Source organism: Tenrec ecaudatus, chromosome 5 (assembly GCF_050624435.1).
Source record: "Tenrec ecaudatus isolate mTenEca1 chromosome 5, mTenEca1.hap1, whole genome shotgun sequence".
NCBI classification, from domain to species: Eukaryota; Metazoa; Chordata; class Mammalia; order Afrosoricida; family Tenrecidae; genus Tenrec; species Tenrec ecaudatus.
In genome coordinates this window covers 167,726,850-167,740,753 of record NC_134534.1, presented here as the reverse complement: position 1 = coordinate 167,740,753, position 13,904 = coordinate 167,726,850, and the positions used below count along the sequence as shown (strand labels likewise).

At 52.2% G+C, this 13,904-nt stretch overlaps 1 protein-coding gene across 2 annotated transcripts in view; it reads left to right on the top strand.

Moving 5' to 3' along the window:
• Positions 1 to 13,152, top strand: part of ALDH1L1 (aldehyde dehydrogenase 1 family member L1) — a 54,446-nt gene extending 41,294 nt beyond the window's left edge. For both annotated transcript variants that reach the window (XM_075550791.1, XM_075550790.1), the window contains 5 exons: positions 664 to 762; positions 5,585 to 5,750; positions 7,772 to 7,877; positions 9,584 to 9,783; positions 12,703 to 13,152. In XM_075550791.1, coding sequence (XP_075406906.1) covers positions 664 to 762; positions 5,585 to 5,750; positions 7,772 to 7,877; positions 9,584 to 9,783; positions 12,703 to 12,758 — 627 coding nt within the window. In that variant the 3' untranslated portion in view covers positions 12,759 to 13,152. The remainder of the gene's footprint in view (positions 1 to 663; positions 763 to 5,584; positions 5,751 to 7,771; positions 7,878 to 9,583; positions 9,784 to 12,702) is intronic.
• Positions 13,153 to 13,904: the final 752 nt, after the last annotated feature.

The window sequence follows — 13,904 nt, the reverse complement described above, 5'->3', positions numbered from 1 at the left end:
AGGAAAAGGAACACCGCCTTGAGAGATGAGTAGACCCAGGAGGATAAGCCTAGGATATCAGCCCAGGGCCAAGGCTGAAACCCCATGCCTCCAAGGCAGGTAAACTCCATTCAGAGAAATGTGTGCCCTTCCTTCTTACCATACCTTTCTAGTTCCCACTGACTTCCCACAGAAGACTCCCAAGCTCTCTGGATCTTAGGGGGGACTGGAACGGAGCCCTGGAGAGGTTCCCCCAGGCTTTATTGGATGAGAGTGTCCTCCCTGCCTTGACCCCCTCCCTCTTCCCCTCACCATGATAGATCTGCCATTGGCCCTTCAGGCACACCACCTGAGAGTAAGTGTCCCAACAAATAAGGGAGTCACTGCAGGGTGTCCACTCAGTGGGCAAAAGGCACGTGCAGCAGCCCTGGCTCTCTGTTGACTGAGGTGTGCGCACTCCCGATCCCAATTCCCTGTAACATGGACGGTGGCATTCATGTGTCCTCATATCTGTACCCTGCCACCTCAAGGTGAAGGGGGGCCTGCATGATGTCTATACATTCCGTGACAGCAGGACCTAGCATGTGGTGGGTGGTCAGCACCCGGAGTGCTGACCTGTCCCTTAAGAAGGGGTTCTTGAGTCTTTGTAGGGCCCTAACCCAGCACTGTCCCTGTGCACTGCAGGGGATGAGCTCAGTATTCTTCAACAAAGGAGAGAACTGCATCGCGGCTGGCCGGCTCTTCGTAGAGGACTCCATTCATGACCAGTTTGTACAAAGAGTGGTAAGACTTACTCGCCATTGGATTTTGGAGCTGCTAGTTCACTTGAACAGTGGTCTGGGGTACAGGTGGAGGTGGGGGGGCTGGAGGAGTTGAGCTCTGGCCTCAGGTGACCTGCAGGTTATTCTAAGTCTCTAGTATTCCAACAAGAAATGGCAACCCATCTCTAATGGTCATGATCAAAAGGAATGTGTTAGATTGGGGCCCTGGCTACAAATTGAGGTTCATGTGCAACTGAGCTCCCAAGGAGGCCTGTAAGGGTAGAAGTGAGGTGGGACAGGACAAGGGAGAAGGAAAAAGCAGGCTATGGTACCAAATGCGTCTAGACTTCTGGGAGCTCTAGCACCTGAGTTGACACTGCAGAACCAGACTCTTCAGTCAAAGCCCTGCCCTTTGTACTCTGGGTCACCCAGTTGTTGCATGTGGGCTGTCCACAAGAGCACCCATCTTTGTAGGGCAATTCTCCAGGAAGAATTCTAATGGCAGCAGGGTATGAGGGAACCCCCCAGGTAAGGGGACCTGGGTGGAGCACCAGACAGTACCCACACTGAGTTCTCTGCCTTGTTTTACCAAATCCCAGAAGAGCAAATAAGGCTGGCCTCGGAGATGATGAGGCTTCAACTACAGACCCAGCGATGCCCTGAATGTCTGTCTTCCCTGTCTCTCTATGGGTAGGCCTCGTTCTGCCAGCTCCAAAACATGCTATGGGCCTTGGTAACTCTAACTTTACAGCCTTACAATATAAAACCCATGGGGAAAATAAGGGTAGCCCTGTGGCATAATGGGTACACATCAGGCTGACACCACCTTGCTTGCTGAAATCGAACAGGGTTTCAAGCACTTGCTGATGAAAATCAAGGACTCTGGTTTAAAATATAAATTGCAACTCAATGTCACGAAAATAAATATCTGTACAATTGAACCAGTAGACAGATCGAAGTTGTCATGGACTTCATTTTACTTGGGCCCATCATCAATGCTCATGAAAGCATTAGTGAATAAATCAAAAACACAGTGCATTGTGGGTAAATCTGCTGCCCAAGACCTCTTTAAAGTGCTGAAGATCAAGGATGTCACTCTGAGGACTAAGGTGTGCCTGACCCGAGCCATGGTCTTTACAATCATCTCCTATGCGTGTGAAAGTTGGACATTGAATAAACAAAAAACCTGCAGATGAATCGATGCACTTGAATTATGATCCTGGAAAAGAATATTGAAAGTACCATGGACTTTCGTGGAGGAACAAATCCGTCTTGGAAGAGATACAGCCAGAATGCTCTGTAGAAGTGAAGACTGCGAGGCTTAATCTCACATCCTTTGGACAAGTTATCGGGAAGGACCGGTCCCTGAAGAGAGACACCATGCTTAATAAAGTAGAAAGTCAGTGAAAACGAGGAAGACCTTCAATAAGATGACTTGATACAATGGCTGCAGCAGAACCCTCACCCATCACCACCATGGTGAGGGTGGTACAGGACTGGTCAGTGTTTCATTTTATTGTGCACAGGGTTGTTGTGAGTCAGCATCTAGCAACAGGAACAAGAGCAGCATTGCACACTTCATAGACTATGTAGTATGCAAAACCGTTGAATGGTGTAAATCTAACTGGGAAATCAAAGAATGTTTTTGACCCAACTTATTGCAATAATTTTTGTATTATAATTAGTATTGGGGCTAGCAGTCCAACCCCACCAACTCCACAGGGTAGGTAAACCAGGCTGAACTCACTGCCATCAAGTTGATGCAATGCATAGTGACCTTGTAGGACAGGGTAGAACTGTTCCTGTGGGTTTCTGAGACTAACTCATTATAGGAGTAGAAAGTCACATCTTTCTCCCATAGACTGGATGGTGGATTCAAACTGCTGACCTTGTGATTAGCAGCCCATCGCATACGACACTGAACCACCAGGGCACATACAGGGATGATAGGGATACTTGTTTCCTCCTGTGGTCCTGTCCTCCAGATCTGCATATCTCCAAGGCCTACTGAACAGGGGTAAAGACTTCAACATATCTTTTGGGCCAACACAAATCAGTTCTTATCAGTGTTCCATGTGGCCCTTGGCTCTCCATTTCCTCAGTGTCTGGTGGCTCAGGGGCTCCTGGTCTGAATGTAGAACTTTCAGGACCCCTTGAGCTCGCTATAAGTTGGGAAAGGGGTATGTCATATGGCCAAAGGAAATTTCAGGCCAATCAGGGTTGACTGCAACTCCTGGCAGACCTATAGGACTGAGTAGAGCCCCAGGGCTGGTGAGCCCCAGATTTCTCCCACAGAGCTGCGGGTGGGTTCGGCTGCTAACCCCACCATTAGCAGAGTCAAATTTCAAGAGTACAGAAATAGGCTCTAACTCTTGACGGATGAGCTGCAAAAGGGGTGCTCATTTCAATAGGCTCCCAAAGAGTGAGTCTACCGGTCTGGCTGAGCCTGTTCTTGTCTCTGTGAAAGACCTAGCACAGAGATTGCGTGGCCTGGTGGGAAAGGACTGGTTGAAATGAAAGGAGGTCTAGAAGTCATCCTTGAACAGGGTGGGACCAGAGCTGAGTTGGCCAAGGTGCTGCTAAATGAGTTGCCAGGTGACAGCAGGAACCAGAACCTCCAGGACAATTCTCAGGCAAGAGGCAGAGAAGGCAGTGAAGGAGGCCTCCTGGAGAGGGATGAGGGGCTCAGTGACCCCCCCACCCACGGTAACCTGGAAAAGAGTGTGGTTCCCCAGGGTGGGAACGAAGACAGCTTGCTGCATGGATGAGTGGGAAGGGGCAGAAAGCATCATGGAATACAGGGAGCCCTTTTTGCATCCAGTGAGGCTCTCTGGGAGGCAAGAGAGGGGCTTTGGTGGCTCAGTAGTGAAAGTGCTAAACTGATCCTCAAAAACCAGTGATTTGAACCCCACCAGCCGTCGCAGAGAGGAAAGACGTGGGCACTTTGCTTCCATCAAGATTGCAGCCTGCGAAACCCTGTGAGGCAATTCTACTCAGTCCTCCAGCCACTCTGAGATGGAATCTACTTGACTTCAGCAGTTTGGTTCTTGTTGAGTTTGGTTGGGGGAATGAGTGGCCCTGCCCTGCCTGAGAGGTGGAAGAAGTCGGTGAATCCTGAAGGTGACGTGGCTTGGAGGGAGCAGAGATGATTTTAGTTGAGTTCCTGTGGAAGGAGAAGCCTAGGCATGGCCTGGCCACGTGGCAGAGGCTGACTCTAGCCTGGATCCTGGAAGATCTGGAATCTGCCTCTCCTTAATCACGTACAGCTTAGCCCTCTGCTCACACATCCTCTTGAGTCTCAGTTTACTTTGTGATTCTCCACACCCCAGGTCCCGGGACAGTTTGGTAATATTTCTCAGTGCATCCCTTGAAGAGACTCATCTTCAGCTGATACGAAGTCATGCTTTGATTCATGTTTGTGTTGACTGAGGCAAGACAGGCAGCGTCCTGGAGGGGGAGCGCTGAATCTGAATTTTGAAGTAGGCAGACCCGGGAGCCGGAGTGGACGGGCTCAGACCCCCTTCTCTCCATTCTGCCTGGTCCTGCCTTGGTTCTGTGCGACTACCACAGCGCTGCAAATCCCACTCCCTACGTCCTAGAGCCCCGGGACAGACAGTTCCTTCTGCTCTGGCTTCTCTTACATGGAGCCCTGGTGGCATAGTGCAGAGCTGCTGACCACAAGGGCAGCAGTGTAAACTCCCAGATGACGTGGCTCTCTGTTTCCATAAAGATTGACAGCCTTACTCATGAGGTGTCGAAGGGATCGGGTATCGGGCACTCAAGAACAAAAAAATCATATTGTGAATGAGGAGGAGTGCAGAGTGGGAACCCAAAGTCCATCTGTAGGCAACTGGACACCCCTTATAGAAAGGTCGAGGGGAGGAGATGAGCCAGTCAGGGTACAGTGTAGTAATGATGAAACATACAACTTTCCTCTAGTTCTTAAATGCTTCCTCCCCTCCACTATCATGATCCCAATTCTACCTTACAAATCTGGCTAGACCAGAGGATGCACACTGATACAGACAGGAACTGGAATCCAGGACAGATGATCCCTTCAGGACCAGTGGTGAGAATGGTGATACCGGGAGGGTGGAGGGAAGGTGGGGTAGAAAGGCGGAACCAATCTCAAGGATCTATATATAACCTCCTCTCTGGGGGATGGACAACAGAAAAGTGGGTGAAGGGAGACGTCCGACAGTGTAAGACTTGACAAAATAATAAAAATTTATAAATTAACAAGGGTGCATGGGGGGAATGAGCTGATACCAAGGCCTCAAGTAGAAAGCAAATGTTTTGAGAATGATGATGGCAACAAATGTACACATGTGCTTGACAATGGATGGATGGATGGATTGTGATAAGAGTTCTATGAGTCTCCAATAAAATGATTTTAAAAAGAGATTTACAGCCTTAGAAATCCAAACGAGGGCAGCTCTGCTCATCCCTGTAGGGTTGCTGAGTCAGAATTGACCCAGCATGAGTTTAGAGTCCAGCCCAGCCCATGGAGCCTGCTCAAGGTCTGGAACACTGTCTTTTGTCTCTGACCCTCATCATGAACTAGTCTGCCTGTCCTTTCCATTCATCCACACCCATGGTCAGCTCCACTTCCCAGTCACCTGACACTAGCCTCTGTCTCCCTTGGGAATGTTTATACCTTTGCACAAAGTGACTCATTGGAGACAAGCCTGAGGGGTGCACTTGGTGCCAGGCGACAGCAGATACTGCCAGGATGAGGAGTGTAGGTCTCCCCAAGAGGGCTCAGTCCCTGAACATGCAAACGGAGGAAGGGTCGGGCAATGGCCACTGTCAGAAGTGATGTTGATGGGGCGGGCTTTCCACAGGTAGAAGAAGTGAAGAAGATGAAAATTGGGAACCCATTGGACCGGGACACCAACCATGGGCCTCAGAACCACCAAGCCCACCTCAAGAAGCTGATTGAGTACTGCCAGCGTGGTGTCAAGGAGGGGGCCACCCTGGTCTGTGGTGGGAACCAAGTCCCTCGGCCAGGTCAGTCTGATCCTCTCAGTCCACAGGGTTAACTGAGGTCCACAGGTACCATAATGGATCCTTGACCAGCTCCAAAGGGAGTCCTGAAGGCTGATTGCTGCAGAGCCAGGCCCCTACTGGAGATCTTGGATGGGATGGGGCACGCATAGACGGATACCTGGCAGGCCCCAAGCAAGGGGACAACAAACCGAATTCCGTGATATTGAATTCCCTGAGTTTCCTCCTCCTCTTTGGTCAGTGTTTCTCAGCCATTGCACTTAGCTAGAAGCGCTTTCTCCATCGGCCTCTTCAATACTGGCAATCTCAAAATCTGTTCCTTGCTTGGGGCAGTGATGGTGAGCACTTCACCTGGGTGATCTCATGCCTTCCCGGGAATCCCTTTCTCCCATATAGATGCCTCTGGGCTCCACCACACCGCTCACATAGAGAGGCGAACAATTATCCTGATGGAAGAAAGGAAGTCCGGAGTCCATCCTCAACCTTCCCTTTCTGTGACCCACAACCCCCATTTGTCCTTGATTTGGCCTGGATTGCCTTGCCTCGGTATTTCCAGCATCCTCCTGAGTGACCTCTTGAACTACAAGTCATCTAATTATGCCCCATGCTCCTATAGTCTGAAGTTCAAACTCAACATCACATCGCAGGTTCTTTAGGCTCTGATTCTAACTTGTTTGCCCTTGAGTCATATGCCAACTGTACTTAACTTTCCAAGTGTCCTCGTATCTTGACGCTCTCTGTGCATTTGCTGTTCCTCTGCTTAGCAAACCCTTCCTCGGTTTCTCCACCTGGTGAATTCCAAGGCCTCTTCCAGTTCAAGGGACATACTGGGGAGGTCTTCCTCGATGCCCTCAAGCCCAGCCCAGCCCTCGGGCCTACATGTTCCCTGGTACCTCATGCCTCTACACAATTTTGACAACTCATGTGATGAGTTATAAAACTCAACACCTCAACACTCAAGGCCAAGGACAGTCCTAGCCAGGGTCTCAGCAGGACACAGACAGCCTGGCTGCAGGGCGGATGGAAGGGAATGGAAGGAAGTTACGGATGCAGACATGACAGCATGGGTAAGAGGACTAGTAAGGTGGGATCGCCCTGGAGTCCAGAAACCGTATAAGGTCGTGTCACCAACCCTGAAGAAGCCTGAAGAGAGAGTGGCGTTACTGGAGCCCAGCCAAGGTTAGAGCTATGGGACAGAGGCCACACCTACCCTGACTCTAGGTTTGGGGGCCACCATTTTATTAGTTATGTTACTGACCTTTTTTTTCTTTCGCTTGTTGCTTTTCTGAAGATGAGATAGAGAAAAGTTCAAGTCTCTCGGTTTTTTCCTAATCAGGCAGAATTAAATATCCGTCCAACAGGTTCTCAGAGGACCTCTGAACCCCCTGTCTGAATAAGAAGTTTTCACAGAAAACATTTCTATCCACATAGTTGAATCTGCCCAACTACCGAACCACAGCCTGCAGGAGCTGAGAAGCAGGGCTGAAGGAGGTGGAGACGTGGATCAGAACTCTAGAGGCTGAGACTCTATTCTGGTAGAAGAAACAATGCCCATCTGTGTGGGGGTATTAGTCTTTGGCTTCTGCGGCTTCCAGGAAGAGGACAGCACTCTGTTGAGATCCTGCTGTCAGGGCTGGAATCCACAGCCCTGCTCCGGGCATCAGTCAGTCTTTTCTCTAGGCGAAAACCCTAGGACTTAGGGGAGCTCTTTGGGAGTCTACCCTTGTCAAGGATGTCCAATATTCATTCAGATTGAAAGTCACAAGAAGAACTCAGGCCCTTTCCTACTTAGGGACACTAGCACTGGACTTGGGTTCCACTCTCCACTCTGCCACGTACCAGCTCTGTGAAGTCAGTCTTGTTCTCCAGGACAGCGTTTAGTGAAAAGAGCTGTGAGGGCTAAATGAGATAACATGCCAATGACAGCCACACAGGCATGATGTCTGGACCCAGAGCCATCCCGTGAGAAGGGGCTGGTGAGAGGAGGGACAGCCCATGCACTCCAGCCTCTGTCTCTCTTGCAGGCTTCTTCTTTGAGCCCACTGTCCTGACCAATGTGGAAGACCACATGTTCATCGCCAAGGAGGAGTCCTTTGGGCCCATCATGATCGTTTCTCGATTTGCTGATGGGTAAGAAATCTTTTATTTGTTTGTTTGTTTATGGTCTATTGAGACTCCACGGGTTATTGGGGTCTAAGTGTGAGCTGTGGGAGGTGGTCCATCCTGTGGTCCATGGAGAAGAAGGGAAAGTGGGAGAAGATGGAGGGGGGAGGCATTCATGAGGGAGAGCTGCCGGTGACCCAGAGGCCTTCAAAGTCCTTCTACTATGAGCAGAAAGCAATTTCCTTCCCGCCTCCCCTTACCATGTCAAATTCTGTCTCTCTCTTTCTTTCTCTTACTTCCTTCTAACCTTGCCAATTTATCTGTGTTTCTCTTTCAATATCTTTCACAGGGTGGGGTGGGTTGCTGTGTAATAAACCACAGTAGCTATTTAATTCCGTATCTCCAGGGTTTGCAGGAAGACCAGTCTCCCTTCATGCCACACCTGGGCCTCAGTTGGGACCTCTCTCAGGCAGTCTCGAGGCCTCTCTCTGTGTATGTCCCCAGCCTGGCACCGGGCTCCTCACAGAGGAGTCAAGGGGTCAGGCGGGGACTGTAAGGCTCCTGATGACCCAGCCTCAGGAATCTGTGTCACGGTCACCATGCTCTCCTGGTCACATGTGCTAGCAAGACCAACCCTGCAGACTTACCTGCCCCTAGGCAGTGGAGCAAAGATTACAAGGCTATGTCCTGCTCGCACCCCACCCCACCTCACCCCCACCTCTAGGTTGTCCTTGGGCTATTGTTCTTAGAGTGGTCCCTTGTCTATATGGTCTCTGAGAAAATTATACAAGAGTACCTAGCCTCCATATGCAATCCATTTCCATTCCAAATGTTGAAATTATAATAGACCAGGAGGGGAAGGTGAAGGTGGGGGACAAACAGGGAACTTATCACAATGATCTATATTTAACCCTCTCCCTGGGGGATGGATAACAGAAAAGTGGTGAAGGGAGACATCGGACAGTGTAAGATGTGACAAAAAAATAATAATTTATAAATTATCAAGGGTTTGGGAGGGAGGGAGAGTGGGAGAGGGAGGGGGAAAATGAGGAGCTGATACCAAGGGCTCAAGAAGAAAGCAAATGTTTGAGGATGATGGCAACAAATGTGCAAAAGTGCTGACACGATGGATGGATGGATGGATGGATGGATGGATTGTGATAAGAGTTGTACAAGTCCCCCAATAAAATGATTATATATATATATATATATATATATATATATATATATATATATAAAACCGATTTTACTAGAACCTGGTACCTTATTGCTATCTCCCTTGGGCTCTCAACAGACGCCCAGCCTCATAGCAGGCCTACGTCTTCCTAGAAGGGATATGAACCCCCAAGCCTCCCTGCTGAGCCATAGTTCTCTGTCAGGGAAGTGGGGGGCTGCCCCTGAATGACCTCAAAGGACCCTGTGCTGTCCCTTCGTAATTCTGTAACCCTTCTCTCCTCCCTTTCATACTTAGTTCTCGTCTGCTCTGCCCCTCTTTCTCCTTCCTATTTGTTCTCACTCCAGTAGGCTTGCCTCTTACTCGAAGCCTCTCTCCCTGTAGACTCAAGGACCAGCCTTGTGTGACTGGGCTCACCTTGGAGTTAGGGCTTGGAGGAGGCTGGGCTGACCTTTGGGCAGGGTGGCACCTCCTGAACCACAACAACTTCTTGGGGCTCAGTGTCCCCTTTTCAAGGGTTGGGGCCTCTGGCCCTCCCTCACAGAGTTCTTCTCTACAGCGACGTGGACACTGTGCTGTCTCGGGCCAACGCCACGGAATTTGGCTTGGCCGCTGGCGTCTTCACCAGGGACATCAACAAAGCCCTGTATGTGAGCGACCGGCTCCAAGCCGGCACCGTGTTTGTCAACACGTACAACAAGACGGACGTGGCCGCGCCCTTTGGGGGCTTCAAGCAGTCTGGATTTGGCAAGGATCTGGGTAAGTCCGTCCTGCCCGCAGGTCTGCTTCCATTCATTCATTCGTTCATGCTCATTCATTTAGTGGGCATCAGTTAAAGGTCACTCTGCCAGGCACCAACTACTCTGGGTGTGAGGGGTGCGGCGTTGAGTAAGACAGCTTTTGAGTGGGGGAGACAAACATCAGCCACATCGGTGAATGAGATGCCTCTAGAGCAATGGTTCTCAACCGTCCTCACGCCGCGACCCTTTCACACAGTTCCTCAGGGTCTGGTGACCCCCCCCCCAACCATAACATTATTGTCGTTGCTACTTCATCACTGTCATTTTGCTACTGTGATGGATTGGGCAACCCCTGTGAAAGGGTCGCTCGGCCCCTAGAGGGGTCATGACCCACAGGTTGAGAACGGCTGCTCTAGAGGCTCCTGCGCAGAAGCCCGGGCAAAGTGAACTGGGGGTGGTGGGAGGACTGAGAGCAGGAGGTGAGGACTTGCCAGGGAACCTCTCCAGGAGAAGAAAACTGAGTGGAGCCCTGGGTGGTGAGAACAGGTTCCACAGACAGCGCAGGGGAGGCTTCGGGCGGAGGGCACGGCACAGGTGCTAAGAGGAACAGAGAGGAGGTTACAGTGGGCAGTGTGTGCTAGAGAAGGGAGGACTGGCAGGAGAGGAGGTAAGGGCGGCCGGAGATGAGCTCATGGAAGGTCCTACAGGTCATGGTTAGAGACTCGGGGCAACCAGAAGCCTTAGGGGCTGATTGGCCCCAGGGACTGAGGTCCAGTGTGAACAGCCTCAGTGACAGAGGCCACAGCAGCGGTGGGTCTCAAGAGGCAGGGACCATGATGCACGTGGGCCTGATGTTCTCTCAGCAAAGCCCAGCACAGCTCCAGCATCCCTCCTTCTTGGGCTGCCCCATGGCTCCTGACTCCCGGTCCTGCCTCCGCAGACGCATTCCAACTGGACTGGCCACTCACCGCTCTGCTGGCCGAGCCTGGTAGGGTGTCAGTCTGGAAAGAGCCACCCATTGCCTCTTGGACGTCTGGGTGCCTCTCTTCAGACCCCAGGAAGTTTCAGGCGAAGGGTGCTGCCGAAGGGGAGTCACCCTTTCATCCTTTCTGTCCGGGGAATGTTCAAACCCCGGCGGAAAACCCCGCGGATGCTGTGAAATGAAGAGTAGCCTCCTGACACCACAGGCCCCTGTGCACACATGCATGCCCACATGCACCCACACACGTGTCACAGAGACATGGCTCACATATCGCCTAGCTACTCAAGCACCCTCAGCCACACTGGCAACTTGGGCTCCTGTGCTCTCTCCCCCCGCTCCTCCCAAATCGCCTTTTCTTGACCATGGTCTTCCAGAAAAGGCTGAGGCTGCCAAGCCCCCTGCCACTCCTGACTCACCAAGTTCCCCTGCTCTCTCCTCCCTCATGGCCTATGTCCTGCAGAGAAGCCAGTAGACTCACGGGAACAGAGCTGGTTTGGGACAAGGTCAGAGACCCCTGAGGAAGTGTCATGACTGGCATGAACATTAGGAATCATTAGCTGCAGCTGGGGGAAGGATAGATAGGGCAGGAAGAGGATCAAAGCTAGAGAGGGGTACCAGGGTTACGGAAGGATGTTAGGACTAGTGGACGGTAGGGGTGGGGGAGTCTTTCAGAACTTGAGGGGGCCAGGGACGGCAGTTACCATGGCTGGTGGGAAGGTGCCAGGCGTGGGGAGACAGGTGTCTGGGCTGGGTGGCAAGGAGGTTGCAGGGTTAGAGGGGAGGTGGCAAGACTGGAGGAATAGGTAAGAGGCTTCAGGAGAGGTAGCAGAGTGGAGGAAGAGGTGCCATTGGTGGGGGCTGGATGCCAGGGCTGGAGGGAGGTGTCAACCCTGGGAGGTGCTAGCGTTCAGAGATGGTGTCAGGGCTTTCAGGGAGGTGCCAAGGTTGGGCAGGAGGTTTCAGGGCTATGGGTGGGTGATGGCAGTGAGAGGAGGTGCCATGGCTGGGGAAGATGTACCTAGGACCAGGAGATGTCAGCTATGGGGGATTCTTGCATGGGGGTGTGTGTGTGGGGGGGGGTGAGGGACCAGGAATGGCTGTATCAGGACCCTGGGGTGAGGTGTCAGGGCTATACGAAAGACGCCGGGGCTGGTTAGGGGTGGAGTGCGGTTATGCCATGTACCATGTCTAGAGGAATGGGTACCAGGCCTGGGTGGTAGGTGCCAGTATTAAGAGGTAGGTATCATGGCTGAAGTAGGTGCCAGTGGCCGTGGGTAGGTATCAGAACTGAAGGTGAAGTGCCAATGCTTGGGGACAAATGCCAAAGGTAGGTGTCAGTATTGGGGGAAAGGGTCCAGCAGTGAGGAGAAGGTTTCAGGACTGGGGGGTTCACTTTCACTTAGGGGGTAGGTGTCATGACTGTGGGGTGGAGGAAGTGACATCAAACTGGGAGGTCGGTGCTCGGCAGGCCATGAGCCATGGTCACCTGTCTGCATGCTTATTGTGGCATCAAAGAAACCAGTCACGTGGGTTCTAGCTGAGTTTGGGGGTCTTGGGGACCCGGCGAGGTTGCCTTTCCCCAGCCTCAGCCTTCTCTGGACCTAGCTGGCAGGCAGCAGGGGCCAGAGGCTGGAAAGGAGATCGTGCTTGTCTGTGCACTAGACCTCTCTAACCTCCCCTCTGGCTGATGGGAAGCCCCTAACTGGAAAGAGTTGATCAGGGTTGAAGAGACATCTGAGGTGGGGTGGATTGCCTAGTTGGCATCCTGGCTTTACCACTGTTGGTAGTAGTGACCTGCGTGAGACCCTGCTGGACCGCGGGTTCTCACCTGCAGGTGGGAATGAGAGAGGACAGGGATGTGGTGAGAGGATCTGTGTGCAGCACCTGAGTGGGTGCTTGCCCTGGAGGGAGGCTGCTGCCACCTTGGTGGTCCTCACGGTGTGTGGTGTCTTGCAGGAGAGGCAGCCCTCAATGAATACCTGAGGAGCAAGACAATCACCTTCGAGTACTGAAGAAAGGGCCTGAGGGAGGAAGCAGCACCGACCCAACAGCTCGCCCGCTCCCTCTCTTCCTCCTCAGCCGAGGCCACTTCCTTGTGGCCACATTGCCTTCTCTCCCTACCTGCTGCAATCCCGGATGTGCATGGGAACCTCTGGCCTCCATGCCCTCCCCTCTTCCTGACCTAGGACATGCTCACATCCGGTCAGAAGCCAGAATCACTGGCTGGATGCAGAGTAGCCCCAATGCATGAGTTCTCTGGTCAAGGGAGCCTGTATCTGGGGCTTGTGGAATCCAGGTCTACCATGAGTGCTGCTTGGCCTTGGACAACCAGGCTTCCCAGGGAAACACAGAGTCAGAAATCATGCGCTCCTGTTGCTCAGGCCTCCAGGAAGCAGCCTCTGAGATGATGCTGGAGAGCAGAGGCTTCACATTTCAAGGGGAAGAAAGCAAGGGGGTGGGGTGGGGTGTCAAGGTGATGTCTCCACAGTGAAGCAGTTCTCAGCCTTCAACCTCAAGCAAAGGTTGAAGTCATGCCCTTGGGTAGAATCACTAGATTCTGCACCCCTGCCAGAGACTGCAACGCCAAAGGTGCACTGTGATGGGAGGCTCCCAGAGAACTCTGGTCTCACAAGTGGACAGGAACTCCCCTCCAGAGAGAGCGAAGCAGTATCTCCGGCACCAGAAGGCAGGTGCAGGCCTGCTTGCTGTATCCTCAGGAGCTCCCTGGCTAGGGCTGGGCAAGCGAAGGGTCAGGGGATGCTAACCTCCCATGAACAGGCAGACAGTACGGGTCCCTACAGTCAGGAGACCTGAGTGTGGCCATCGAGAGGTGGTCTCGCTGCATTAACCATGGGTTCCTCTCAGTCAGAGTCCCGGTGCACCCTAAGTCCTACTACTTCTGTCCGGTCTTTCCTCTGCGCTGGTGTTTTCAGACAGACCTTTCTTCTGTGCCTGGCCAGAAGTCTTCTGGGTTTTCCTACAGATTTCCTTCAGATCGTGGCAATGTTTTAGTGTCTTCCCAAGTGTGGATGTCGCTGCTCTCGCCCTCCTGGTGGTACCACTACCCCCACAGCCCACCCCCACCCCTGCAGCCTACATCACTTCCTGCCTTCCCACATGATTTTCCTGTACTCTAAGCTTCTTCTGCTCAATTTGGC